General features: G+C 44.1%; 1 protein-coding gene across 7 annotated transcripts; it reads left to right on the forward strand.

Annotated features, from left to right (window-relative positions):
- The first annotated feature begins 912 nt into the window (after nucleotides 1-912).
- RABGEF1 (RAB guanine nucleotide exchange factor 1) lies at nucleotides 913-25387 on the forward strand. 7 transcript variants are annotated; one of them, XM_082328327.1, is made up of 10 exons: nucleotides 913-1002; nucleotides 11366-11551; nucleotides 13937-14103; nucleotides 15130-15249; nucleotides 18230-18399; nucleotides 19968-20049; nucleotides 20956-21088; nucleotides 21486-21577; nucleotides 21946-22202; nucleotides 23249-25382. In XM_082328327.1, exons 2-10 carry the CDS (start codon nucleotides 11373-11375, stop codon nucleotides 23645-23647), a joined length of 1599 nt encoding a protein of 532 aa, XP_082184453.1. In that variant the 5' UTR covers nucleotides 913-1002; nucleotides 11366-11372; the 3' UTR covers nucleotides 23648-25382. The 7 variants fall into 7 exon arrangements, with proteins under 7 accessions (XP_082184453.1, XP_082184454.1, XP_082184455.1 ...); XM_082328328.1 differs by having other exon boundaries at nucleotides 18233-18399; XM_082328329.1 differs by lacking the exon at nucleotides 15130-15249 and having other exon boundaries at nucleotides 23249-25377.
- Nucleotides 25388-25555: the final 168 nt, after the last annotated feature.

Consider the following 25555-nt stretch of genomic DNA (forward strand, 5'->3'; position numbering starts at 1 on the left):
TGTGTTGTGCAATAAAAGTAGATTATACTGAAAACGGTCGGAATCTGGCTCATCGGGCCTGCAGCCGCTGCCGTCCCCCTCCTCGCTCCCTGGGAGTTTGCTTTGCCCGACTGCAACTGAAGACGCCGGTCTCTGTCCCAGGCTTCGTTTAACCGCGCCAGCCACTAACTCCTCATCGCGTCCTTCGCCGATGGCGCTTAGGCAGCGCCCGCAGCCTCCGGGCGGGTATCCGGCATTCGGGTCTCCTGCCTCCCCTCCCTGCGGCACAGCCCGGGAAGGGCTGGAGCTGGCCCTGCTTGTGCAGCGCTGGAAAAGGAAGGGTCTGGGTTTGCTTGGCTGGCTGCTCAGTATTACCCCTCTGTTTCCGAAGTCACTAAAATAACATTTCCCTTGCCGTCCCGTTGTCTCGCCAAAGCGATCTCTGCTTTCGCAACTGGGTGTCTGCGTTGAGCTGGGGGGGGAAGACACTGAAACCAGCACTGGACAGGACCGTGTTAATGGGAAGGGAAAGAGGAATCGGTTTTAAACAGCAGCCGCTGCCTCCGGTTCTGCTGCAGGCAGCGCAGCCAGCCCTCAGCTCCCGGAGCAGCGCCGGGGCCTGCGGGACAGCGCGGCGGCGGGCGGCCCGGGGGCGCAAACGGAGGCTGAAGGGAAGGAGGCCGCGTCTGTTCCCCTTCCCAGCCCGGACGCGGTGCGGAGAGCGCGGGCAGCGCCGGTGATACCGCGCTCGGGCAGGCGTGCGGCAGCCCTGCGCCCCCGCCGCGGCTCACGGCGACCCCCGGCCCCTTCCCCTGACCAGGCTCCGAGCCCCGCGGCCGGGAGCCCCGCGGCCGGGCAGCCGGTCGCTTCCTTCCGGGAAGGGCCCCGCCCCGGAAGTGACGGCACGCCCTTCCGCCGCCGCGGGGAGGAAGCGCCGGGCCGCCGTCAGGGAAGCGCCGCCGCGGCAGGAGCGGAGCAGCGCGGAGCGGAGCGGGGGTCGCCCCCGCCGCCCCGGGGCAACCGGTGAGCCGCCGCTCGGACCCGCCTCGCCGCTCGCTGAGGGGCCGCGGGGCCGCCGGGTCCCTGTCAGCGGCCGCCCGGTGCCGCCGGGCCCGGCCGCGGGAAGGGGATCCCCGCTGCGGGAGCCCCCTGCGCTGCAGCCGGGCGGGCGGTCGGTCGGTCGGTCAGTCAGTCAGTCGGTCAGGGGCTGGCGGCTGCCGGCGTCCCCCCGCCGCCGGTCGTTACGGTTCTCGAGGCTCGGCGAGGCGGCGTCGGAAGCCGCGCCCGGCGCCCCGCCGCGGGGCTCCCCCCCGGGCCTCTCCTGCGGGGCTGCGGCGGTGCCAGGGGTCCGCCGGGCTCCGGGAGCGGGGCTGTAACCGGGCTCAGCGCGCTGGCCTACGGAGAAACTCGGGAAGCCGCTTCCCTCCCTGCGCAGCTCCGAAAACTAAGCTGGTTTTGTAACGTGTATTTTTAATACTTTTTAATTCTGTGGGTACCTTTCAAGAGTTAATCAGGGTGAAGGTGCCGCCGATAACTTCGCGAATCTGGCCCTCGGCCTGTTTCCCTGCTAAATTCCTTGTGGGTCAAGGGGGTTTTGACTCTTTGCTTGTAAGTATTACCGCTGCGTGGCTTCTTATTGTAAGGCTGGGGACCAAAGTCCTTTAAACTCCAGCCAAGCGAAGTCTGGAGTGTATTTAAAATGCTGAGCAGCGCGTTTTGGATGCTTTTGTGGGTGTTTGTCCCTGCGTGAGCACCCTGCGCGGGGTTTGGTTGTTCCCTTGAAGTAGGGAGTGGCTGTATTTTCAGAGCGGGTGTGAGGTACAGAAGGATGAATGACGCACTCGGAGTAACAAAAAACCTCTCTGAGGGGTGGTTCCACGCTGCCTTCAGTCCTGCTGCTCTGGGCCGCCTCGGTCTGCGGCGGGGCACCCCCCTTGGGCGGTGGGTTAACGGAGCGGGTTGTGACAGGCAAAATTCAAACCATTTTTTGGGGCTGAGCGGGGCCCTGATCTGGCCCAGTGCTGGGGATTAGTGGCGCTGCACAGATTTGGGAAGAGGGCGGCGTTACGGAGGCTGCGATGTAAATCCATTATTGGCGTGACTTGCCGTGCTTTTCTTGTTTGGCCTCATAGTCACGGAGCTGTGTTCGAAGCGGTGCTGTGTACTGGCAGCTCCTCGTGCCAGTACTCTGGGCTGTATAACTGGGCAGCTCTTGGTTTTCCAGTTACCGGAGACTCCTTTGAGACTAATGACGGATCAGCGTAGAAGGCCGTGGTGTTTTCCCGGAGCAGTGCGTTACTCGGGAAGTGGATGTGTTGGCCTTCTGGACGTGGTTACACAAGTGAGTTGCAGGGGGGAGGACTAGGAAGAGAATGGTAGCTCAGTGGAATGCTTTGCTGACAAAAAACCAAAACATCATGCCATAGAAGGGAAGAATAGGACGTAAAGCCAATTATACCAATTTATAAGATCACTTTACACAACAAACTATGATTATAAGCTTGAAGATAGTCCATGATTCTGGTATTTAATTTTGTTTTGCAGTCTAGAACAGTCTTTCTCAGCTCCCTCCTTCCCTGCCTGATGTTTGCTATATAATCCCCAATTATGCTTTTTTTTTTTTTCCTGATGATGGACTACTTGTGACCTAAAACTAGACCTAAAAATCGTGCTTGTGAAGTCCTGTTGAAATGCCGTCAGTAACAAGTCAGGCACAAAGCGCATAAGATGCTGAGAAGTTTTTCTCTGAGGTTAGAGGAAACTTAGTTTTAACCTGTATCCAGGTGAGCACGGTTGACGTGTTGGCAAAAACCACGGAGCGTGTAGAAGCCGATCGCTGCTGTTTCTGAGGAGATTTTAGAAGTTTTAGCTCATCTTCTTCATGTTCTTACTCGAATTCCCAGTCAAACAGTACAAAGCAGTTTTTAGATGTTTCTTGTGATTTCATTTAAAAGTGCAATTATGAGTCACATGTCGCTGGCGAGACAGTCTGTTAGTTCATGAATACGCTCCTAGCTGAGCGGTCATTGCTGCGGGCGGTAGTTAAGAATTTGATGCGGACAAACAAAACCGTAGCTTAAGGTCGGTACTGACGTTGGAGGGGGAAGATGCATCAGGCTGGAGTGAGCGGTGAGCTCTGCGGGCAGCGTGTTGAAGCCTCACGGCCATTAGGTTTCAGCGGTTTTAAGCAGTGGCTGCAATTTCCCCTGCCAAATTACAGTACCAAGGAGCGCGGTTGTTTCCAGGTGGCTGATCGGACTGTGCGGCTGTCATCGCAGTTAACAACTGTTCCTTTTCTCAGGATCCTTAGTTAACAACTTGTACGGTTTCTACTAGGAAACAACCGCTACAGCTGAAATGTCTTAATTGCCAGAAAGATGCCCATTAGAACTGTGAAGATGTATCTGATCTACTCTGCAAAGATAGCTACCGTCTTTCTTTCCTGGTTCAGAAGGTGTCTCATGGCTTTCGTGTTTTCTGTTCATGAGTCGCTTGGATCATGTTGCCCCACCCTTTCCTTTGGAGGAAGTTAACTCATGTTTAATTACCTCTCTGCTAATTACGTGCCTGAATGTTTAGGGTTACACATGAATCACGACTATTTCAACGCTTACATGGCTCTTAAGAATTTTGTGGCATTTGGGTCAGTGGTTGCTCTTTGAAATAAATCCATGTTATTTTAAGGATGTTTTTCCACTGGCAAAATTTGTATTTAGAGACCTTAACCCAGTCCCATCCTTCCACCCCCTCTGTTCTGAGGCACTTTCTCGTCTACCTTGTAAATTTATTTTCAGTCTCGGGAGTTGCCTGCGGTTTTAGATGGGACTTGCTACTCGCTTGATGTGGAGTACGGCGTACTGTTCAGGCACCAGCAGAGTGTGAATCAGCAACCACTACTGTAAGAATTGCGTGTTTGGAGACTTCCCCGGTTTTTCTTCTTTTCCTGCTCTAAAATCCCGTGCCTGGGGATGGCCGTTAATGACCAGTTTCAGTGCGTGATCCTGCATCAGACATTGCGAGCGCTCTTTGATGCTTTTTAATGAGAAGAATTAATGCACCGTGTTCATTTAGTGCTATGAAGACTTAAACTTGAAGAACCAAATCCCATTTGCTTCAGTCCAGTGAGAAGACTGGTGTAGGTTGTTGCTAAGAGTTGTGCCAAGATTTTTTTCAGACGACTGTTGATTTCAGGAAGTAGGGTGAGATAAAGAGATGAGGGGGGGGGGAAAAAAACCCACAAAACAAACCCAACCCAAACCAAAAGCAGGCGGAGGGAGTCAGATGTCAGCAGACAGGTTTTTTTCGTTCGTGGTCAAAAGCGTAGAAGGCTGGAATAGGATTCGCAGAAGTCAAAGGTGGTTTCGTACCTTTGTGCCAGCCTGCCTGTTTCGAAGCTGCAAGGTGAAGTCTTTTCCTGTTTTTAGATACGGTTAATGAATTTGGTGCCAATATTGAAACTGATTTACACAACGGTCTTACAAAGCTACTGCTTTCGTTTCCAGAGTTAGCATGCAGAGTTATTTAAAAACTGTTTTTCATCGCTTGTAATAATTATAAACTGACTTGCAATTACCCCTTACTAAAGGCGCCTGTAGGTTGATTAAATGAGACCCTTTTCTACTCAGCTTTGATATGTGAGCTTTTTCAGCCAGCTCTTCCATCAAAGGTGACCTAAACAATCCAGGACTAATAAATAGTTTATGAAAAAGTCAATATCTTGTCGTTGTGGCAGCGATGCAGTCTGCACGGACAATAAAGGTATCTGTTTGCAGACTCGGTCCCTGGGAGGTAAGGTAGGTACGTGTCAGAGAGGAACAAGAAAAACGAGCCGGTGGTGTCTGAACTCATGATAAAGCGATACGACTTCTACACCTTATTTCACACGCGGTGCTTCTCCTGAAGCCAAAGCTGTGTCTGCAGTCTTTGGAAACCCTAATGTGTTATGAAAATGATCTTAGATTTATTGCTGAGAAGAACGTGTTACGTAAGAATCGTCTTTCATGTGTGCGTTAAAGCAGCCCTTAGTGACAGATCCTATTTTTGATGAAAGGAGCCCCTTTTTCATATTGCGTAAAAGCTAAGAATGCGCTTGCTCTTGGCTGTGACTATGATACCTGCCTTAAATACGTTTACTATGAATTTTTCCAGCTGTTTTGTAATCTGGTCTGTGTAAAAATTAGAATATAGTCTTTTGCTGTTGTCGAGAGCTTTGAGTCTGATCTGAAAAGTACAATGTCCTGGAGCAATAATTGCTGCGACTTCAGTCCCCATTACGGGATACTGACAGAAATGGCCTAAGGGTTTATGGACTTAGAATTGGAGGAGAGAGCGCCTTTTGGAAACTTAGAGCTAGTTTTGTGCTTTGTGTAACTGGCCTGCACGTCAAGATACCACCTGTGATCATCCGGTGTTGGCAAACTTCTCAGCTCTCTTCTTATCCCATAGTTTTAATTGTGAAATAGGACTGATTCTGAAGGCTTTATCTTTAGTCCCATGGGAATGTAGTGGAAGATCATCAGAGAACAAAAGTAGTAAAATAGCATGATTGCCTAATTCTGTGTCGGTGCAGTCAGGTTAGTTCTGCACTGGTGGGGGTGAGCTTCACTGTCTTTTCCTATGAGCAGTCAGGATGCCAGAGGTCGGACGTCCAGCCTGATGTCCTTGGGCCTAGACCCGTACAGGAACGTGGGCATCTACGGTGAGATGTAGGCAAGGTGTTGCTGCCTGAGCTTTGGTGGCTGTTGCGGGTCGTGTTCGGGTGTCTGTAGCTGTTTCCCAGTGGTGTGTAGGGAGTTAAGATTGTAGACTGCAAGCGTCTGAAGACCGAATGCTTTGATGGCATCCCTTTGTAGAGTTAGGTGTATCCTTATCGCTTCCCATGAGAAACTTGGGCTCCTGAGACCTGAAACTGAAAATCCTTGAAAACTAGAATATGGGTTTTATTAAGCACCCGCGTTCAATGAATACTGTTGCGCTTCGGGTCAATGGAAAACATTTCTTAAAAAACCACCCCTTCCTCTTTCCTCCCCTCTCCCCTGACCCCTCCGGCCGACCTGAACGCTTTGGTTCTTTTTCTTTGATAATACTTGAAACAAAACGCGTGTTTCCTGTGTCTTAACTCTTTCTGTGTTTTCCTTAGTAAATCTTCAAAGAGGGATTGAAGTATGTGACTCGGGGAAAGTGATGTGGCTGTCCGCCAGCAGTATTTTGCAGAAAAGTTGGTTTTTCTGGTTTTGGCTCAGATGTCTGCTGCCACGACTGTGGTAACCGAAACCCCGTGCTCTTTGCACATACGTCTTCAGCTGCAGCTTTGACAGAGTCGCAGAGGAACTGTTGGGCAGACAGCTGGTTTATCCTTCCTAAAAAAAAATGATGTGAATTTCCATTTTCTGAAGCAAGAGCTATGGTTTATTGGATAGCCTTCTTGGATGACAAACTTGACAGGAAAAATCAAGGGGTGTGAGCAAGGGACGAGGAACCTCTGAGTTGGTATTGCACTTCTTAAAAAGTATTTGCTCTAAGTAAACGGGTGCTCAAAGTACTACTGAATAAAAAGGAAAAATTTAAATGAGTCTAGGTACAGCAAGAAAAATGTGTCGATAGGAAGATGTATTCAAGAGCTTCAGAATGAATTGCGTTAAAGCAAGTAAAAAGCTAATTTTTAATTAAACCACAGTGGGTTTTTTTTTCCACGTGCTAGACATAGTAACAAAACTAAATATTCTAAGATGTTTATGAAAAAGCTTCAGAAGGCGATCTGATCTGTCATTAGAGACCTTTGATGTGCCACCCTTCAAACATATCTGACATAACATGTATCGTACGCCTCATCTACCAACGGTGCACAAGTATTCATCTGCTGTTGATATCACTGCAGTTTGGAAGAATAAAGCTCGACATCTAGAACAGCGTGGAACGATGCAGCCGATGCCGTAGCTCAGAGTTAGGACGCTGTCAGGCCGGGTGGGTACCGGCCCAGGGTGTGTGTGGCAGTAACACCAGGAGCTCTTTGGTGTCCATACAGCCTGGTCCTGTGTTCCTGTGGTACAAAGGCGCTGATGGCCAGCAATGGGACAGCTTTCCGTGTCGCAGTTGTCCAGGATAAACCCGCTTTCGCAGCCATGATGGAACAGCACACGTTGGCAGCGATCCTCTGAGCAACCGCACACGCGGTGTGTTAGGTGGGGTTTAAAGATCGTCATCGTAGAAAGAGGTGTTTTCCATTTTTTCCATTTCAAAAGAAAATGGGAGCGAAGAAGCTTTTACTTGCAAATCAGTAAAAAGGGTAAAGGGATTTTTTATAAATTAATAACTAAGTTGAGGAGCCTCTTTTTCTAAACTTTTCAAAGGGGTGATACTAATTAACATAGATATTAACCTTTGATGAGGTCTAGTACGGGTACAGAAATGCAGATTCTGTATCATGGTATTTCTGAGGAACTGCGTAAGAAAGCGTCACTTCTGCTTTCCCTGACGATGCTCGCAGCAGAACTATTTGAAGCACTTACTGAGCAAAGCCGCGTATGAGTATGCTTTAAATCACGGGCGTTTGCTCCTGGGCGGGAGATGTGCCTCTTGGAGTTGTTGAGAAGTGTTTTAATTGGGATACAGGAGATGTAAAAAGGACGTTTGGTGCAGTGCACCTCTCCAAATCGTACTAGTTAATTTTGTTTATAAGCTTCTGGTACTTTGTCCTTCTTGATTAGGTGATTTTTATTTTTTTTAATGTGGAAGTTTATCTTCCTCACTCTTGTTTTGCTGACCTCTCAGTGGTGAGGCAGCACGGATGCTGCTCAGAGCTGCCTGCCTCCGCGACTCCAGGAGAACAGCACGTTTGTCCTTTCTTTTGGGTTACGTTACTCGGAAGCGAGCTTTGAACAGGTCACGCAGTCAGGGCAGGAATGAAAAGAAGAGGTCTGACCATGCAAAATAAGAGGTGTGGCCGTGCAAATGCATTGAGTAGTTGATCTTTGAATGAAGAACGATATACCTTTGGCTGGAGAGGGAGGGAGAGAAGGGAGGAAAGAAGGGGAGGGGAAGCATTTCAAACACTCAAAAGTTCTGACTAAACGTTTTTAGGAATGAACGATCATAAAGTACACAGCGATTTAGTTGCAGAAAGTTGACTTGAGGTGGATTTTTTCATATTCAGTTTATGAAAACTTGAGTTGTTCAATTCATTAAAATGTAAATGCTGGCCTGCAAAACCTGGCTGTGAAACTTTTTGTGTCGTGGCCCTCTGTCCGTAGAGGAAACGGAGAGCCTCTGCTTTAAGTGCAGCATGTGATTGCTTCATATTGATTCAGGGTGACCTCTTTTGTCCCTGCGTCCGAAACTGATGGAACTGCAGTCGAAAATACTTGACGGGGAGGCAGCAGAACAGCTTGCTTTCTGGTGGCTTGGCTTTGCAGCTCTTTGCAAACCTCTCGCAAAAGAATGCGGGGGAAAAAAAATGTCTTGCTACTAAGAGGCCTGCGTTGCTTACTCCAGGGAAAGCCGCCGAAGTTGGCGGCTAAACAGAACCGTATGTTTAGTTCTGATGTACACAAAGGGCTAGCAGGATGCCAGAGGTAACTGTGGCACTAGCGTGTGGTTAAAGCTCTGCGGATCCAGAAAGCTAATTTTTGTGTGGCTGTATGGAGATCGTGAAAGCGCATCGTTGGTATGCTGTTCAGCTTTCAGAAAGCAAGGCGTTGATGTGGGATAGAAGCGAGGTCGTGTATTTCATTCCGCTCCTTTAGTTTTCAAAAACTCTGAGTGTCCGAAGCACGGTGCTTTTGAATAACAGGCACCTGAATTCGTGGAACTGGCCTACAGATGGCAAGGGCAAACCGTTGTGGCTCACGCCGTTGTAGTGGGTGATCGGATCGGGGGTGTTAGGATCAGGGATTTATTTCCTTGGATGATGGAGGTCAGTGTAAAATTTTTCTGAAGTTTGTGTTATGAAGATGTTTTTACCTGTTGTGTGTTTGTGGCTCCCTGTAGTTTACAATGAAAACATTCAGGCTGATCAGCTTTCCCATTCATGGCAATATTGAACATTTTATGCATGGTGGTTTTTTTCCTAGTACAGGCACCCGCAATAGCGGTCTCTAATCAAAGTGCTGCTGCGGCTCCTGTTCTTAGGAAGCGGTCTTTAAACTGGATCAGGAGTAACTGAGGGGTTTCGAGCTTTTGCTTCCCCATTCTGTTCAGAATCGGTGATGAAGGGCACGGGCGATGCCCTGGGAAGGGGCTGTGCTTCCGCGTCCTGCCAAGGTGCTGTTTCTGTCCCAGGCTGTGCAGCTGACAAGCACCTGATGTTTAGTTTCTGGTCCGCTGGGTAGGTTGTCCGTCAGCACATCCGTGTACCATTCTAGTCAACATAAAGACCTTACGTGAGGAATCAGAAAAGGAAGATAGTACAGAAACCAGAGGATTTTTGTGAAGGCGATGGACTTATTTTGCCTCGTTAATTTGTCCATAGGGGAATGAAGTAAAGCGCTCTCAAATATTTAAAATCTAGGGTTTTTTCATTTTGCTTTGTAGAAGCATATTAGTGTCTGTTTAACTATCAGACATTTCTGTGGGGAAAAAAAGAGAGTATTCAGCTGCTCTCCATCTATATAAATGAGAAAATGTGTCTTTGTAAAGTATGCTGTTAAGAAACCGATTCCCTTAATATACAGGTCTTTACAATGAAACTGTTTTCAGATTATTTTTAGAAACTCATTACTTCTTTCAAAGATAGAAAAGATGTTAGTGGAAGAAGCCTTAATACTTAGGTAGATAAGATGGAATATTTAATTTGTTCCCCCCTCAGAGAAAATCATATGTGTTTTCCATTACTTAAAATAACTTCTTTAGATTAATGGGAAATGTTAAACGTTATCAGTCTTTTAAAATGGTTGATCTTGTATAATTCAGCTTGGAACAAAGCAGCTGTTACTTCTGACGGGGGCAAGCGGTCTTTGGTCACGACCGCGGTGCGTATCAGCTCTGTTTTGCTGGATGGCCCGGGGAAGAGTTTGGGGCTCTGCCTGAGCCTCTCGAGCGCAAGAGCTTCCAGGGCGAGGAACCTTTGCTGGGCAGAAGCGTGAGCAACCAGAGATCCAGGTTCCTCGAGCATACGAACTTAAGGATCGTTATGAATCTCGGGGGAAAACAAGATTACTCTGACAGCTACTGACATTCTTTGATTTCAGGAAATCACTTTTCATCTTGCTTTCCATGCATTGCATCTCAATGTGTGCTCCGTTTTCCGCGTGTGATCTTAAGTAATGTGCTGGAGGGGAGGGCAGGGTTGGTTTAAAAATCTTCTGGCTTTCCCGTGAGAGGGAAGAAGTCCTCACCGCGCCTTTGGTTACGACTGTGAGAGCAAGAAACCAAACAGCGAAGGTGCCTGCTCAGCTTACGCGAAGCACTCTGTGCTGAGGATCGCAGGAAGAAAACGGGGCTGGATTTGGGGCCCAAGACCTGCTTTCCACTGCCACGCTGCGATATTTCCAGTGTCTGTGTGCGTCAGTATTGCAATCCAAATGTCAACGTTTTAATATGCGGACCTTAAACTTGTTGGCGCAGGTGATCCTGTGCTGCTTTTCTTCTACAATGAATCCAGCATTTAGAATTAGAATGCAGGAGTTGAAATGCCCCGGGGAGCAAGCTGGCACGTGGGATGGTTTCTGTCAAGCAAAAAAGGAAAGGGGAGGGCTGGATCGCTGGAAGACAGGCTCTGCACAGCGGTACTGTAGGCATGAAAATAAATCTTTTTGTTGCAGTCACTATATATAAATTCCATAGAGCTGTTCTTTATACAGATGCCCAACTTAACCCTGAAGTAGCCTGAGCGCTGAAGGAAATGGAGGTGCACCTCGTCCACGTTAACGTCCCCTGCTGAGTTAGCCGTGATGCTGCGCTGCGCAGACGTAGGCTTTGAGGCCAAGGATATGTTACCTAAAGTCTCGCTAGTGTGATTTTTGCAGAGACAGTCTCAGCCTGAATACAAACCTATTTACCTTTTGTCTCTTACTCAGTTTGCTTCTCTTTGGTGGTGACTGTAACTTTCTGTATTTCTTTTTTCCTCCGTTGCTTTGTGCCTCTGCGACTGTTAGAGCAATGTGCTGGTGAGATCGGAGAACTGTGCCTTTTTCCACGTGTGTGCGTAGCTGCGTGACTGGTACCGTCTGCAGGTCAAAGCTATGCAAACATATGCTAATGCTGCAGCTGGCTGTCGGGGCTGTGCGGTTGTGTAACTGTGCCCTTCCTCCTGTGGCCTTTATTTTGTTACTACGGAACTATTCAATAATTAAAACAGGTGACTTCTTTCTAAAAGACAAGCCTTCAAGAGAAATCATTTCTAGCAGGCTGTTATCATGTTTCTGCCTTTAACCCTTTTCTCTTTAAACAGGAAGAAAATGAACCTGAAATCTGAACGCAGAGGGATTCATGTCGATCAGTCAGAGCTACTGTGCAAGAAGGGATGTGGTTACTATGGCAATCCTGCTTGGCAGGGATTTTGCTCCAAGTGCTGGAGAGAGGAATACCATAAGGCCAGGCAGAAACAGATTCAAGAGGATTGGGAACTGGCAGAGCGGTAAAGAGCCCTCTTTATTCCTTCATCTTTTACAGTAGGGTGACTTCACTGAACACTATTCCTGTCCCCTGTTTTCTGGTCCTATTTACGCTGGCTCAGTTGCGTTGTAAGTTCTCAAATTTGACCTCTCCAGCAGGAATTAAAATCTTCCTTTTGATGCAAAGGTGAATATTTATGACATTCTAATTTACAAGGTTTCAAAAGAAAGTCTGAGAAGTAACAAATGTAAACACCCCCCCCACCCTCTCAGCAAATACTCTGACCTAATTTGCATACTGCAATCTATAATTCTAACTAGCAGTTGGAAGGGTGGAAGTGACAGCTTTGATTAAAGTACCTCTGCCTCTGGAGACCGCAGTTGTGGTCTTGCATATAGCCAGCACACTGGTTTTACATTTCAGCTACTGGTTTAAAAAATTGGGTCTGCAGTCATTCTTTTAAACTGCAGGGTTAAGCCCAAAAGCATGAAAGCTTTAGCCTTAATAATTCAGGTCATTTTTCTAAGCACGTATTTTCTGCAAAACAGTCTAGTTTTCCTAGTGTGATAAATGCTTGACCCTGAACATGGGGGTTGGAGGAAATCTATGCTTGAGTGAGAAAATAAGAGCAGCTACAACTGCTTTTTGTTGGATTTGGGTAGAAAGCAAAAGCGTTATCCACTGCCTGAGAAAGAGCAAAGCATCCTCCTTTGTACTACAGCTGTCCTTTGTGTGCTTCCAGGCCGAGTTACACGGCATCCCCTCAGAATTAACTGTTTCAGGGTTACGTCAGTTCTTGAGATGGAGGAGCATCTAGCTGTGTATTAAGAGCTGACTGGCCGTTGGCTTGAGCTGGCCAAGATGTTTGTTCCTATTGACGCAGATTCGCTCTATACACGTACCTTAACGTATTAGTGGTGTATACCACAACTCTAGGAAAGGGTGCCAATGACAGACGCGTGCCTGCACTCCAGTCTGGAACCCTTGGGTGAGCTTGAGTTTACCTAGCGATATGTTAACCAAGGTCATTGGGGAGCGAAAAAGGAAGGCGAAAAAAAAGAGGCGTTAAGTGCAGCGTTCACATCAGCCTGCCTGAAGAAGGTGACGTCTGTGGAAGCTCTCTGAACTTGAGTTGGGTCCAAACTCACGGTTATGGTTTGGAAGCCCCAGGTTTTCTGGTATTGAACTACCCTGGACCCTCTTAGCTTAGGCCTTGAAGCAGTTTGTTTGTTTTTAAAGTTCTCTTTACTGTCTGGCACTGGAACAGATGAGCTGCACAGACAGGTAGAAGGAAGTGCTTGAAGCCTTTCCTAGCCTGATCAGAAGGTGCCAGGTAAGCTGTTGAGTACAGTACAGAGGACACGTCATTTTTTTCATCTGCCATAAATTTGGCTTAAACAGTTAACAAGGACTTCAGTATTACTAGAGCAGATAGTTATGCTGTCTTATAACATCTATGTACAATAAAACGGTGCATTTAAGGAATTCTTTAATAAGTAACTGTGCAGTAGGAGATGCTAAAGGAACAGATAAGCTGTGATTGTTTGCCGTAGTGAATGGACAAGCTTGTCAGCACAGATAAGACCCAGTTCCTGCCTCAAGAGATTACAAATGCAAGACCGTTTATGGTCCCTCCTAAGCTGGATGGATTTTTAAAGAAAATTGCTCAACCTTTTAGCATCTTGAAGGGCAATATAATTTAACCTATTTTCATGCTCCTGCACGGGAAGAAAAGTAGCCATTGAAGGATTCGTACGTTTGCCCTCCCCTACTTTGTACACATAGATTGAAAGATGGGCTCGGTCTTTGCAAAGCACCCATCAACGTTGCAGTGAAGTGATTTGCCTCGTTCGTTCAATCAAGCACGCGTATTACCAAAGACTTTGAAAACAAATCATGACAGCAGTAACGTCTCCCAGGATATTTCTGCGATTGTGACGGGGTATTTCACTTGCTCGGCTGCGGGCCATGGTTTTTATCTTCAGTAAGATGGTAAAGGACTGCCTGTGGTAATGGGTGATGGGCCTCGGAACAGGACGCAGGGCGGAAGGCGACTGAATCCATCGTTGGAAGCGCTCCCACAGTCTTTCCCCTCACCTCTGCCTCTGTAGAATTCAGGGCTGTGGCATGAGGGGCAGGAGACCATGATTATACTTCAGTCTCCTCCCTTTTGACCTTGCTATTTAATCCTCCCTGGCCATCTCGAGCTTTCCCTCGCTTCCACCGTTACAACATGGAAAGAGTGGACTTAGTGTAGTGAAGGGAGATGTGGTAGGAAGCAAGAAATGAAGATGGGTGCAGAGGGCAGTTAGCATGTCAAATGAGTAATTAATTTATTGCACAGCAAATTAGCTTATTTGTGCTGCTCTTAAGCACTTAAATGAGACCTACTTTTTTCTAATTCCAGGCTTCAGCGTGAGGAGGAAGAAGCGTATGCCAGCAGTCAGAGTACCCAAGGGGCACAGTCCCTGACCTTTTCAAAGTTTGAAGAAAAGAAAACCAATGAGAAAACACGAAAGGTCACTACTGTGAAGAAGTTCTTCACTGCTTCTTCCAGAACAGGAGCTAAGAAGGGTAACTTTCTCCTTTGCTCTTAATGGTTCTGTACTTTTTAACTTAACGTGTTGTATTTTTGATAGATGTATTGTATGAAGAGGCAGAGTAATGTTCTGTGACTTGACTTTAAAAAGTTGCAATAATGATGCTTCTGGAGAGCGATATGTGAAGTCTTACTGAAAACACAGAAAAACGTGAGCTTTTGGGTGATGCCAAACAATCTTTTAAACAGAACAGTGCACTTCTAAATCGGTGGCCGTGTTCGTGTTAGTTATACAGGAGCGCTTCCGCTAAACTGTAGGATGAGCGTATTCCTGGTGGTGGTCCGCCACCGCACTGGTGAGTGGAAGTATCTTGTTCGTATGACGCACCTTCTTGCTAGATGCATGAGTTGGCCATAGTGTGATACAAGGGGAACTCTTCCTAGAAAGCAGGAGAAAAGGTACTGGCTGTCAGTCACCTCAGACAAACTGGCATGTCTCACTGTGAAAGAAATGCTGATATAAAATATCAGATGATGCTGCCATAATGGATCCCTTCAACAGCTTTAGCAGAAAAATGGAATGTGTGAGCAGGGTGCCTTTAAATGAAAATAAATGTGAAAGGAAACTTGTAGTGTTTATGCGTATGTGGGTTGTGAATATCAAGTTAGTCGTTGGCCGAATGTTTATTCCACAGCATGTGTTACAAGTAAGAATGATTAATGGCACTGATGCCTTTGCATAGCAATAGCTTACACGGGCAGAAACTGGAAAATGCTAGACTGTGGAGGAGGCATTCCAGAAGAAAAAGCAACATTAATGTGTCTTAGCCTTATAGATGATGCATTTCCTTAATAAGAATTTCTAAATATGTCTGGATTTCATCTTAGAATTGGTGCATGGGCAGCAGCTGGCTAAATGAGGGATTCAGCTATGTATTAAGAAGAAATTTTTTTTACGTTCATTCTTCTCACTTTCCATATTTTCTTTTTTTATCCCATTCACCGTCTCTCCTGACATGCTCCCGCTCTTGGTGTCTTGCTTGCTTTTGCATTTATTTCAGTGGCTCAAGAGAAAATCGTTAAGCAAGGACAGCTTGGGAGGGAGCGAAATGCTGATAACATTCTCAGGGACTTGAAGGAGATTTTTACTCCCTCCTGGGAACTGGCTTCCCCTACTGAAGGTAATGCAGTACAGCTTGAGCAGGCTGGCTGCTTGATTTTAGTAAGCTTATTTCTTAGCTGGGCTTTGCAAAATACAAACTAGGGTTGTGCCAGTTATAACTTGTGCTGTTGGATATGAAGATGACAAAAAAAGCAAGTCTAGCGTCTTGAAGTGAATTTGAATCTCTAAACCAATTCTTTGCTTTTTGGTAGGGAGGGCATAGGAATAAAGCTGAAGCTTCTTTGAGCTCTACTTTGGCGTGACATCCGAAGGATTACGCAGTTTCAAAAAGTAAGAATTTTGGAAGAAGCAGCTAGATCTTGTGCTGCTTCGTGTCTTTATCAAAAAATAATTCCAGGTTGCCATTATAAATCTGATTATAAGTTGAAACTACTTCAGTTTAATAGTTCACGCTTCAAGAACTTGTGCATTCTCAAAACATCTCCAGATGTTTATGATATTAGTCAAGAAGACAATTTCAAATCAAGAGAAGACATACTGGTTTCATTTAAACCAAAAGGATGCCAAAACCCGTGATGCAAACAGTTTTAGGATCTCGTCCTATGTTATTTGTTTGCAATTCTGACGTGTTCTGCTGACTAAAGACATTTGAAGATGTACCATTCTTTATTTTGCAAATTAGATGAAGATGATGAATGGGTGTGTGCAGTAGACCTAATGACAACACCTTTTTGTATTCTTTCCTTGGACTCAGATCCATGACCATGGCACAACCATAGTGAATCACTGGAGTGCTAATGTTCTGCTGTGACAAGTAGCATTTTTGTAGAATGCCTTGAGAAAGCTTTTAATATTAATAGTGTTAATTCTTTGTAAAGGTGATCCTTTCTTAACTCTTCCCATACTCTTTCTTTTTGTTTTGGCATATCTCCTCTACTAGGTTCTCTTTAACTTGTTCAGATGGAATTTCTTTTCTGTAATCAGCTTCTTTTTAGTTAGACTTAATTCTTGTAGAGTACATGACAAAGCTGAAAATATGTTGTTGCTGAAGGTACACGTGTTCCTGCAGTCCTTAGTAATCAGTGCGCATTGTACAGATTCATTGTCCTTAAATCAGGATTTTGATGCAGAGATTAATGAAGCTGCAACACTTCTGAGTGACCGCATGTAGTTCCTGGTGTGACTCGTTAAAAAGATTCTAACCTGCCTCAGTTGACTACATCTCTCTAGTAACCAAAAAATAATCTAGTTTCAATTTGTGACTGAAAAAATCATAATCATATCCCTTAAGCAGAATGAGGTTTGTTATTTTTATAATACAGTGAACACAATGTTGAAATGAGTAAATAAATCTTCAGCTGTTCTTTGAAATGAAGTCAGTAATTAATTGTGGAAAAAATATCTTACCATTTTAGCCTTTCAAAAGTGTACCTGCTTGCTTTGTTTATTATTTCAAAACTATGCTCTCTTCTTCGTGGTTATGTAATATTAAATGTGACAAATTTAGCTCAATCTGCAGTAATGGTTGCCCTTCAGCTTGAACACTGCACAGGCGTTCTACGTTGAATCTTGGGTATAAAGAAGGTTGGAGGAAATCCCCTCTGGAAAAAGTGGGCTTGTGTAGCGAGAAAGGAGATTGACTTGCACTTGCTGTCGATTGCTACAGTTAGAATGTAAATATTTGTAAAACCTTTTCCGTTCTTATCACTTAAATACCATAAATGGTCCAGTGGCACCTGAGCAGGTTACCCGGAGAAGGTTATGCTGAAGGGTAGAGGTCCTAACGAGCCTTGCGCTTTGGCCAGATGATCAGTGTTTGTTAGGCACTGGATCGTGCAGCTATTTGCTCTTTAAAAGCAAATAACAACAAACAAAACCCCCCCAATAAGCTACCTCAAGTTCAAATGAAACATACCACTTTAAATATACTAATCCCATTTATTTCCTTCTATTTTGGAGTTCTGCATGTGTGCTCATTGAAACAAGGCTTTTTTGTTGTGCATGTTAGTATTTTCAGATTGAAAGATACGTTTGTATCATGTTGATCATGAATATTTTCATGTTTTCTGTCTCTTTGCTGCTTGCTTTTCATCATGTTCATTTACATCACCTCTATTCAATCCTTCATTTTGAACAGTGTTGGCTGGCAAGTTGAAAGGTGGGTGAACTAAACTTGGGTAGTGAAGGTATTGGATCAGTACAATTGAGTTGCAACGTACACCTTGGAAAGGCAGATGTGTTTGTGTGGAAAAGCCCGGTGGTTGCAGCTATATAAACTTGCATCCAGTGCTGTGTGCAGTCTGTCTTCCTCTCCTTCTTGAGTGCCAAGCAAATTCTTCCCAGAACAGATGCGGTGCTTCTGCTCTGGCTGAAACACAAATGGCCACGTTCTCATTTACACGGCGGGTGCGATGCCGGCATCTGCTGCCCAGCCAAAGGAGGCTGCGGCGCTTGCCCCAGCCTCGTGCTCCCGCTCCTTGCCTTGTGCTGCTCCTGTGACCTGGGAGGAAGCCGGCCTGGGGAGCTGGTCGGGCTGAACGATAGCCCCCTGAGAAACACCCATTTCTGACTCGGGCTGCCCTGAACTGCGGCTGCTCCCTGCGCTGGTTCGTGAGCCAGCTGCTGCAAGCACAGGAGCAGAAGTGTAAAGGTGAGGGAGAAGGAAACGGGACCACTCCGTTATCTTAAACTGCTGCAGAATCCTCTCTGGAAGCCTTGGCCTTACATGGAGATGCCTTACCTGGGAATGAAAGTGTAAGAAGCCGGAAAACAAACCCATGTTACAGTAATTTGCTAATATAAAAAGGCCATCAGTGTAAATGAGTGTGTGGCTATCAGTGTTTCGCTTCAGTGGAACACTCCGTTTCCTAGAGTTCTGTTTAATAATAGCCAGCATTTCACTGGTAAAGCTTGGAAATAAATGCTTATTCATCTGCACAGTTGAAAAAAACCAACCTGAAATTTTAATACGCATTAAATGCTTCCTGAATTCATCCATCAGTGTAAAATTTTAATCTGATATGCCCAAATTTTCCCAGCAGAGATCCAAGAAGCCAAGGCTCCCAGCCCTTCTATCAACAGGCAGGCTAGCATCGAGACAGATCGAGTGTCCAAGGAATTCATAGAGTTTCTCAAGACATATCATAAACCTGGACAAGATATCTATAAGCAATGTAAACTGTTTTTGGACACAATGAATCATAAGAGGGTAAGTTTTGCATGCTTTTTACATAAATAAAATGGGGAAATTAAGGAGAGCTGGAGAAAATGCTGCTCTCCTTCCAGCAATTTGGGGTTTGTGTATTGTATACCGGAGTCTTCAGCTGATGTGCTTAGTCAAATGAAGATCTAGTGGTGTCTTAAATTCTGAATGCCTTCCTCTTTGGTATGGTATATGACCAAAGAAACCCTCAAACCTCGGTATCTCGGGCGTCTTGGGAGAACTTTCCTTGCATCCTGGATAAATTAGTTCTGAAAGATAAAACGTCTGTTGAACAAACAATTTTCTAGATAAATATGACTTGTGGAAATTATAATATATTACATAACAAGTTTTTAGGTATCTTAAGTCTAAAAAGTTATAAAGATATACAGTATCAAACCACATGTCTCCTTTTCTTTGGGGAAGGAGAACTTGACTGTGTTTGTTGGGGTTTTGTGGGTTTTTTTTTAATATGGAATAAGGGTTACATCTTCATTCTCCATATAAAAAATTCAAGGTTCTTGAAATATTAATGTGTCTGTAGTGCCACCTATGGTTGAAATGAGTCAGTATTCAGCACGCTTTCTCCCCCCCTTCCCTATTCAGTAGGTAGTTACTCAAATTATATCCTCCAGTTGGGCTGGAAATTAAAGGGGTTCTGATGGAATCTTACATGCCCTCCACTTTGACAACATCTTGAAGTTGTTTTTTCTTTTAGAACTGAATCATTCTGAGCACTGAGTTTGTGACAATCGTGTGTTATTACTGCTTATAAACACCGAAGGTACTCTCGTTTCCCGGTTCCTTGATAGCTTGTGCTAATCAAAAACTTTCTCAGAACCAATTTGCTCCCACATGTAAACCAGGCCTAAAATGCAGCGCTGCCATCAGAGCTGAGACACTGTGTTCAGGGTGACTGTCTAGTTTTTGGCCTTAGAGAATCCAGAAGCTAAGTTCTCTCTCCTTTTTTTAACGTATGGTTTTATGGTGCCATTTAATGGTGAAACGTGACTTGATCTGTAAAGTTAATTTTAACCCTTCAAACCTCCATTATGCTCTTCAGTAGCTCCATTAATGCTCAAAAGACAATGTTGTTTCACAAATAACATTGTGAATATATTTCGTAGTAACTTTATCATTAGAAGTGTTTACTGTATAAATATTCTTTCACGTACATGATTTATGTTCTTGGTTTTTTGGTATGCTGTATTTCATCTTTTTAAAAGTTATAGACACAAAATTGGGAGCAAGCATTCTGCTTAATAGTCTGAATTCTTTTGTCACCGTTACTCAGGAATGTGTCTGGGGAAAATGGCATTGCAGCTGTCCAATTCCATTGCTAATATACATCTGTTCAGCAAGTAAACGTAAGTCTTTCACATGTTACAGAGCCAGTGTGTCTTGGCTTCTCACGTTTTTGAATATAATTTAGCCAACATAAACACCTCTGACGAAACATTTGCATTCTCAGACTGTTACTGCAGCTGGACACTTTCCTTAAACAAAACCAAAACATCGGAGGCATTGCTGCCATTTCTTCCACACATGCACACTTAATCGGTTTTCTGTTACAGGACCTAAGTATTGAGGAGCAATCTGAATGCGCCCAGGACTTCTATCAAAATGTAGCAGAGAAATTACAGACACGTTGGAAAGGTATCACTCTGAGAAAGTAATGATTTGAGGATAAAGCCTCTTGCATTTTCCAGTAAAAATGAAGCATTCCTAACCAGCTTTCAGAAATGCTGTTAACAAATTCTAGCGCCATAGTTAGAGCTATTCCTAGCTGCATCACTTCTATAAAGTTTTGCAGTCCAAATTATTTGTTTTTACGGGTTGTTCTTAAACTCTCAATTAAATGTGGTTCAGTTGTTTTCATTTCTTGTTTTAAATTCAGTACTATTTGTTTAAAACTGAGGTTGAATGTGTAGGCTCAACCCACTTAACGGGCTGTGAGCCTTACGTTACACGGTGATGCACGAGAAGCCAGTGAGACGGGAGCGTTGCTGTTGCGGACTGCTTTTACGTGCCTGGCTTGTAAGTGGCACAGCTTAAGCATACCCAGGGGATTTTTTAGACATAAACAGGAACAGAGGACTTGGAAGACCTCACTGGATTTGTTCTCAAAGACTCTATTTTTGAGAAATAGTCTTGTAAGCTACAAGCAGCTGAACCTGATTCGCGTGTTGAATGTGCTTCGTTGTGAACCTGTGGAGGCTGCCCAGGGCCGGGCTTGAGTCCCCGTCCCTGGGGGTATTTCAGAGATGGGGAGATGTGGTGCCTGGGGACGTGGGTGGGCTCGGCAGTGCTTCCAACCTAAACGATTCTGTGATTCTGTTCCGTGTACGTACTTCGGCATGTCACCGTGGTGTTCTCGCCGTTATATTTTTACTTCTGCTGTAGAGAGTGCAAATACTCCAAGTATATCCATTCTGTAGTAACTCCGGTTGGCTCAAGTCAGTAGCCCTGACTTGGTGCTATTGGGACCAAACTGTGTTAAATCTTCCAAACAGCCACAGAACACTTTATTTACTGTATTGGGCTGGGATTTGTACCTTTCAGTGCCCCCTGAAAAAGTTGAGAAAGCAATGGATCAGATTGAAAAATACATTATGACTCGACAGTATAAATATGTCTTTTGCCCTGAAACAACTGACGATGAGAAGAAAGATCTTGCTGTCCAAAAGAGAATCAGGTAAGTCTTTGAAAGAAAAATAGTTGCGTAATCCACAGTCCTGTGAACGAGCTCTGAATCAAGCACGTTAAAAATCTTTCGCCGTACATACAAAAACGACAAGCTTTTTAACCAGAAAGTTAAAAACACTTTATTTAAGAAACAGAAGGAATTAATAGAACGAACAACGAAAGCTGTTACGCTAGGAAAACTGATTGGTGTGCTTTTGTTAAACTACAGCAAAAAAAGAAAATATTTTTTCTGAAAATAAATTACTTCAGTGGAATAAACTAGGTTATAACTGGACTAGTGCCTCATTACACAAAGCGCTCCTTGTGCATTGAATTCAAGAAGCAGCTGGTTTCAAACACCTGAATGTTCCTGGCACAGAACGGTTTCACATTTTTTCTTGTCCTAGGGCTTTGCACTGGGTAACTCCACAAATGCTGTGTGTTCCTGTCAATGAAGAAATTCCAGAAGTCTCCGATATGGTTGTAAAAGCAATTACAGGTTTGTGAACGACAGAAGTTTACATTTACAGCTTTAAATTTCAGATTTCTTGTTCCCAGAAATTATTTTCTGCTGTCATCAGAAGGGGGTCCAGGCTTTCAGATCCGCAGTAGTCTCTGTGGTGTTGGACTAGTGTATCATCTGTGAAGCGGGAATAATTTTTCCATCACAGAAGCATTTAGGCTTACCTGATCTATTTGAAATACTTGGACTGAAGCAAGAGAAGTTGAATAAACAGATACTTTTATGGAACATCATCCACCACAGATAAAAATGATGCAATTTTAGTGTTGTCTAGTAAGCGTCCTACTCATTCGGGTGTCTGATTAATATGGTTTTAATGATTTGAGAACTTTTTTATCTTACAGACATTATCGAAATGGATTCAAAGCGTGTCCCTCGTGATAAATTAGCATGCATCACCAAGTGCAGCAAGCATATATTTAATGCTATTAAAATCACAAAAAATGAACCAGCTTCTGCTGATGACTTTCTTCCAACACTTATATACATTGTTTTGAAGGGAAACCCACCCCGCCTGCAGTCTAACATCCAGTATATAACACGCTTCTGTAATCCAAGCAGGCTCATGACAGGAGAGGACGGCTACTATTTTACCAATCTGGTAAGTGCAGGAATAGCATTGACGCTTTATACAAGAAGACTGGCTTTTATTTGGATGTAGGAATTTCCAGTAAAGGCAAACACAGCATAACATAGAAGGGAAATTAAAACTGCTCTTCAAATAGTGGTTGAGGTTACTTAGAGTACAGCAAGCTCTTTTGCTTTATATCCCCTCTCTCTTCCTTCTCTGCTTTCCAAACCAATCAGTGCTTTGCTTTCTTTATAATATTAAAGCCTTTATCTGAACAGTCTGATGCTAAGACTTGGGTATATTTTTATTCTGTAGGGACATAAGTACTTTCTATTCCTAAAATCCTGAGTTTGGACTGTGCAGGTGTTAGAGGTGCAGAGTTCCCCATTTAAGCCCACGAGAGCTTCTCTCTCGAAGGGACCGCAGACCTGGGCCGTTGGTGTGTGGAGGTAAACGGGCTTTTTAAAGCTTCTGCAGGAGAGGCGTGTGTTGGTGTGCTTGTTTATATTAGAAGGGATTATGATTATGAACTTGGCTTCTCTGCATTTCATCGTAAAGCAATTCTCGAGAGAAAATATGTACTTGAATGAAATATTCGGAATGTTAAAAATTCCTTTCAGTAGGAGGAAAGCCTCCACAAGGTAAGACGGGCATTTGGCATTCCTTCCTTCAGCAAATGAACAGAGAGCCTAGCAGATCTCTGCTGATCAGATTATTGAATATCAATATAGTGCTCCCGTCCAGTTGTCACGTCCTGTTCTTTCTGGTCTCTCAGCTCCAAAATGCAGTGCCCCTGCCGTCTGTGGTGGACGTTATCCAGTGAGCCCGTAGCGTTCAGCTGAAATGGTGTCTTCTGTATCGTTCTCCGAGGTTTCGACTTCTTCAGACTTTGGGGAGAGGAGAGAGGCGTGTGACCTGTCTGATGTAGTTAGCTTCTGGAAAAGCTCTTTAGGAGCAATCTGTTGAGGCATTAAATAAAATAATCAGTTACTGGTCTAACGGCAGGATAACAAAATAGAGCGCCTAAGTTCCGATCTGTACCTCGCAATGATGCTTACTCTCTATTTTGTTCGTAGTGCTGTGCTGTGGCCTTCATTGAAAAACTGGATGCTCAGTCTTTAAACCTAAGCCAAGAAGATTTCGATCGCTTTATGACTGGCCAGACATCCCCGAAGAAGCAGGAATCTGACAGTTTTTCACCTGATGTGTGCCTGGGTGTTAAGCAAATGTATAAAAACTTAGACCTACTATCTCAGTTGAATGAGAGACAGGAAAGAATTGTCAATGAAGCCAAGAAGCTTGAGAAAGACCTAATAGATTGGACTGATGGAATTACGAAGGAAGTCCAAGATATTGTTGAGAAATACCCGTTAGAAATAAAACCAAAAAATCAAGCCTTAGCAGCTATTGACTCTGAAAATGTGGAGAATGACAAGCTGCCCCCACCACTGCAGCCTCAGGTTTATGCAGGATAATTGTCAGTGTTAACTCTGAGAAGCATCCGTCTCCTCCCCTAGTACTATCTGCTGCTTGGGAAGGGAAGTAAGTTTAAGGCTAAAAATCAGATGAGCTTAAATCAGTACATTTTTAAAGGTACATTTTTTTTGTTAAGTGTAATGAATTGTATTTATTTTAGTCAAGTAGATTTCTATTAGGCTTTTGTGGGTTTTTGAACTGAATTTAAATTTTCTACACAAACCGGTGTAATTTTTAAGCAACACTAGTCCATTGACATCTTTCCTGAAAGCTTCCTTCTAGGCATGCACTTACTTGTTTTTAATAATTAGTTTAACTTAAAGAATTCGAGTTGTAACAGAAACTCGAACGGTACCGATGTTAGTCTGAATTTATTCTGTAGCTGTAAAGATGAAATATATATTGTAAAATATGTAAAATTGTAAATAGATTTAAAATCTAATGTCTCGACTGTGCATGACATTTTGTGTAAGAGTGAAAATGATATAAAAGTGTTCATTTTGGCACCTTTCAGTTAAATCACGTTGCAGTATAAAGGCGAGTACACTGTTAATGTTTCAGTAAGCTAGATGGTATAACTGATGAATTGCAGTCAGAGAGGATATTGTAGTGATTTGAAAACTTGACACTCATCTTGTAATCTGCTCTGTAAAAAAAAAAAAGTGCTATTTAAAATACGACATTTCTTCATGTAGACGTTCTCTCTGCTTTGTCAGTACACCTGATAGCCGTCGGTGGTGCACGTAAGTGCTGATATTACTGCTTTTGAAGAGGATGTTGAGCCAAGCTTCAGAAAGGCAGGAAATATTTTTATTAAAAATTGCATAATGTGGCACAAAAAGGGGGCGGGGAGGAGAGAGTGCAAGAGTTGCACCAAAAGTGGCGTTCTTTTCTGGCATTGCCTAGTAATTTCCATCAGTGGTTTAGGTCTCGGTTGCTTTTTTTTGACAATCCTGGTAGATAAATAAGTTCATATAATTAGGGGCTGCTTTTTGGAAGAAGCATGAGCCATTGCTCTGAGCAGAAAAGTGCACTTTAGTTTCATGAAACGGCAGTCTTCTGATGGTTAGTGCCCCCCTTAGCAGAGGGAGTTCCCTTGCTAAGTATCGAACGCCAAGGCAAATACGGCCGTATGTCACTAGAAGTGTCACGGGCGTATTTCAAGTTAAGGAGGATGGCTCATTCCACAAAAAGTAACCTCTTGCGATATAACTTTTTTATGCCAGTGAAACATTTTTATATATCATTTTCAATATCTTCCAGTGAATCCAGTCTGCCACGACTTGTTTGTGTACCTGAGATATCTAACAGAAAGCTACTTAGCTCGAACTATTCTTAAGCAATGTTAAATTCCTAGCATTAAGGAGGAAAGTACCTACCTCTCTATTACGTTCCACTGCTCTGAAAACCCTGCTATTTTAAATTTGCACTGCAATAATTTCAGACCACAACTGTGATTTGTCCCCCTTTGTCAAAGGTAGTTAGCCTTATGAACTATGCATTCCCAGTGGTTCAGAGAGAACCAGTTACCCAAAACTCCACTGCTGAGGTTTAGCAATGAGCTAATTGGATGATCACAAGAAATTACATTATTTAACGTATCCATGTGTCACTGCGCCCAAATTGCTTAGGATCTGACCAGTGCGTGCAGTAAATAATACTGCCAAGTCTTTATGTTCTTTATAAACACTAGGTGCTAATTCCGATATCCAGGTACACAGGTTTTCCTGAGGGGGTAATAAAAAAAAAACAAACTTTTAGCTATTGTGTAAATTGCCATGTTTAAATAAAAGTGTGTACATTATGCCCTTGTTAATGAGTTCCTAAAGATCTCGTCACTGGGTTTTGTTACGCTGTTAATGATTAATACGAATATAATTGTGACTGCTTCTGCATTCTCTGTGTTG

This window comes from Platalea leucorodia (assembly GCF_965183815.1).
Source record: "Platalea leucorodia genome assembly, chromosome: 16".
NCBI classification, from domain to species: Eukaryota; Metazoa; Chordata; class Aves; order Pelecaniformes; family Threskiornithidae; genus Platalea; species Platalea leucorodia.

Excerpts from the sequence above, each read along its gene's own strand:
- RABGEF1 (XM_082328327.1), top strand. The coding sequence starts at position 11,373 with ATGAACCTGAAATCTGAACGCAGAGGGATTCATGTCGATCAGTCAGAG. Across the intron at positions 21,089-21,485 it reads GCTGTCCAAAAGAGAATCAG|GGCTTTGCACTGGGTAACTC; the intron begins GTAAGTCTTTGA and ends TTCTTGTCCTAG. Across the intron at positions 22,203-23,248 it reads GCTACTATTTTACCAATCTG|TGCTGTGCTGTGGCCTTCAT; the intron begins GTAAGTGCAGGA and ends TTTTGTTCGTAG.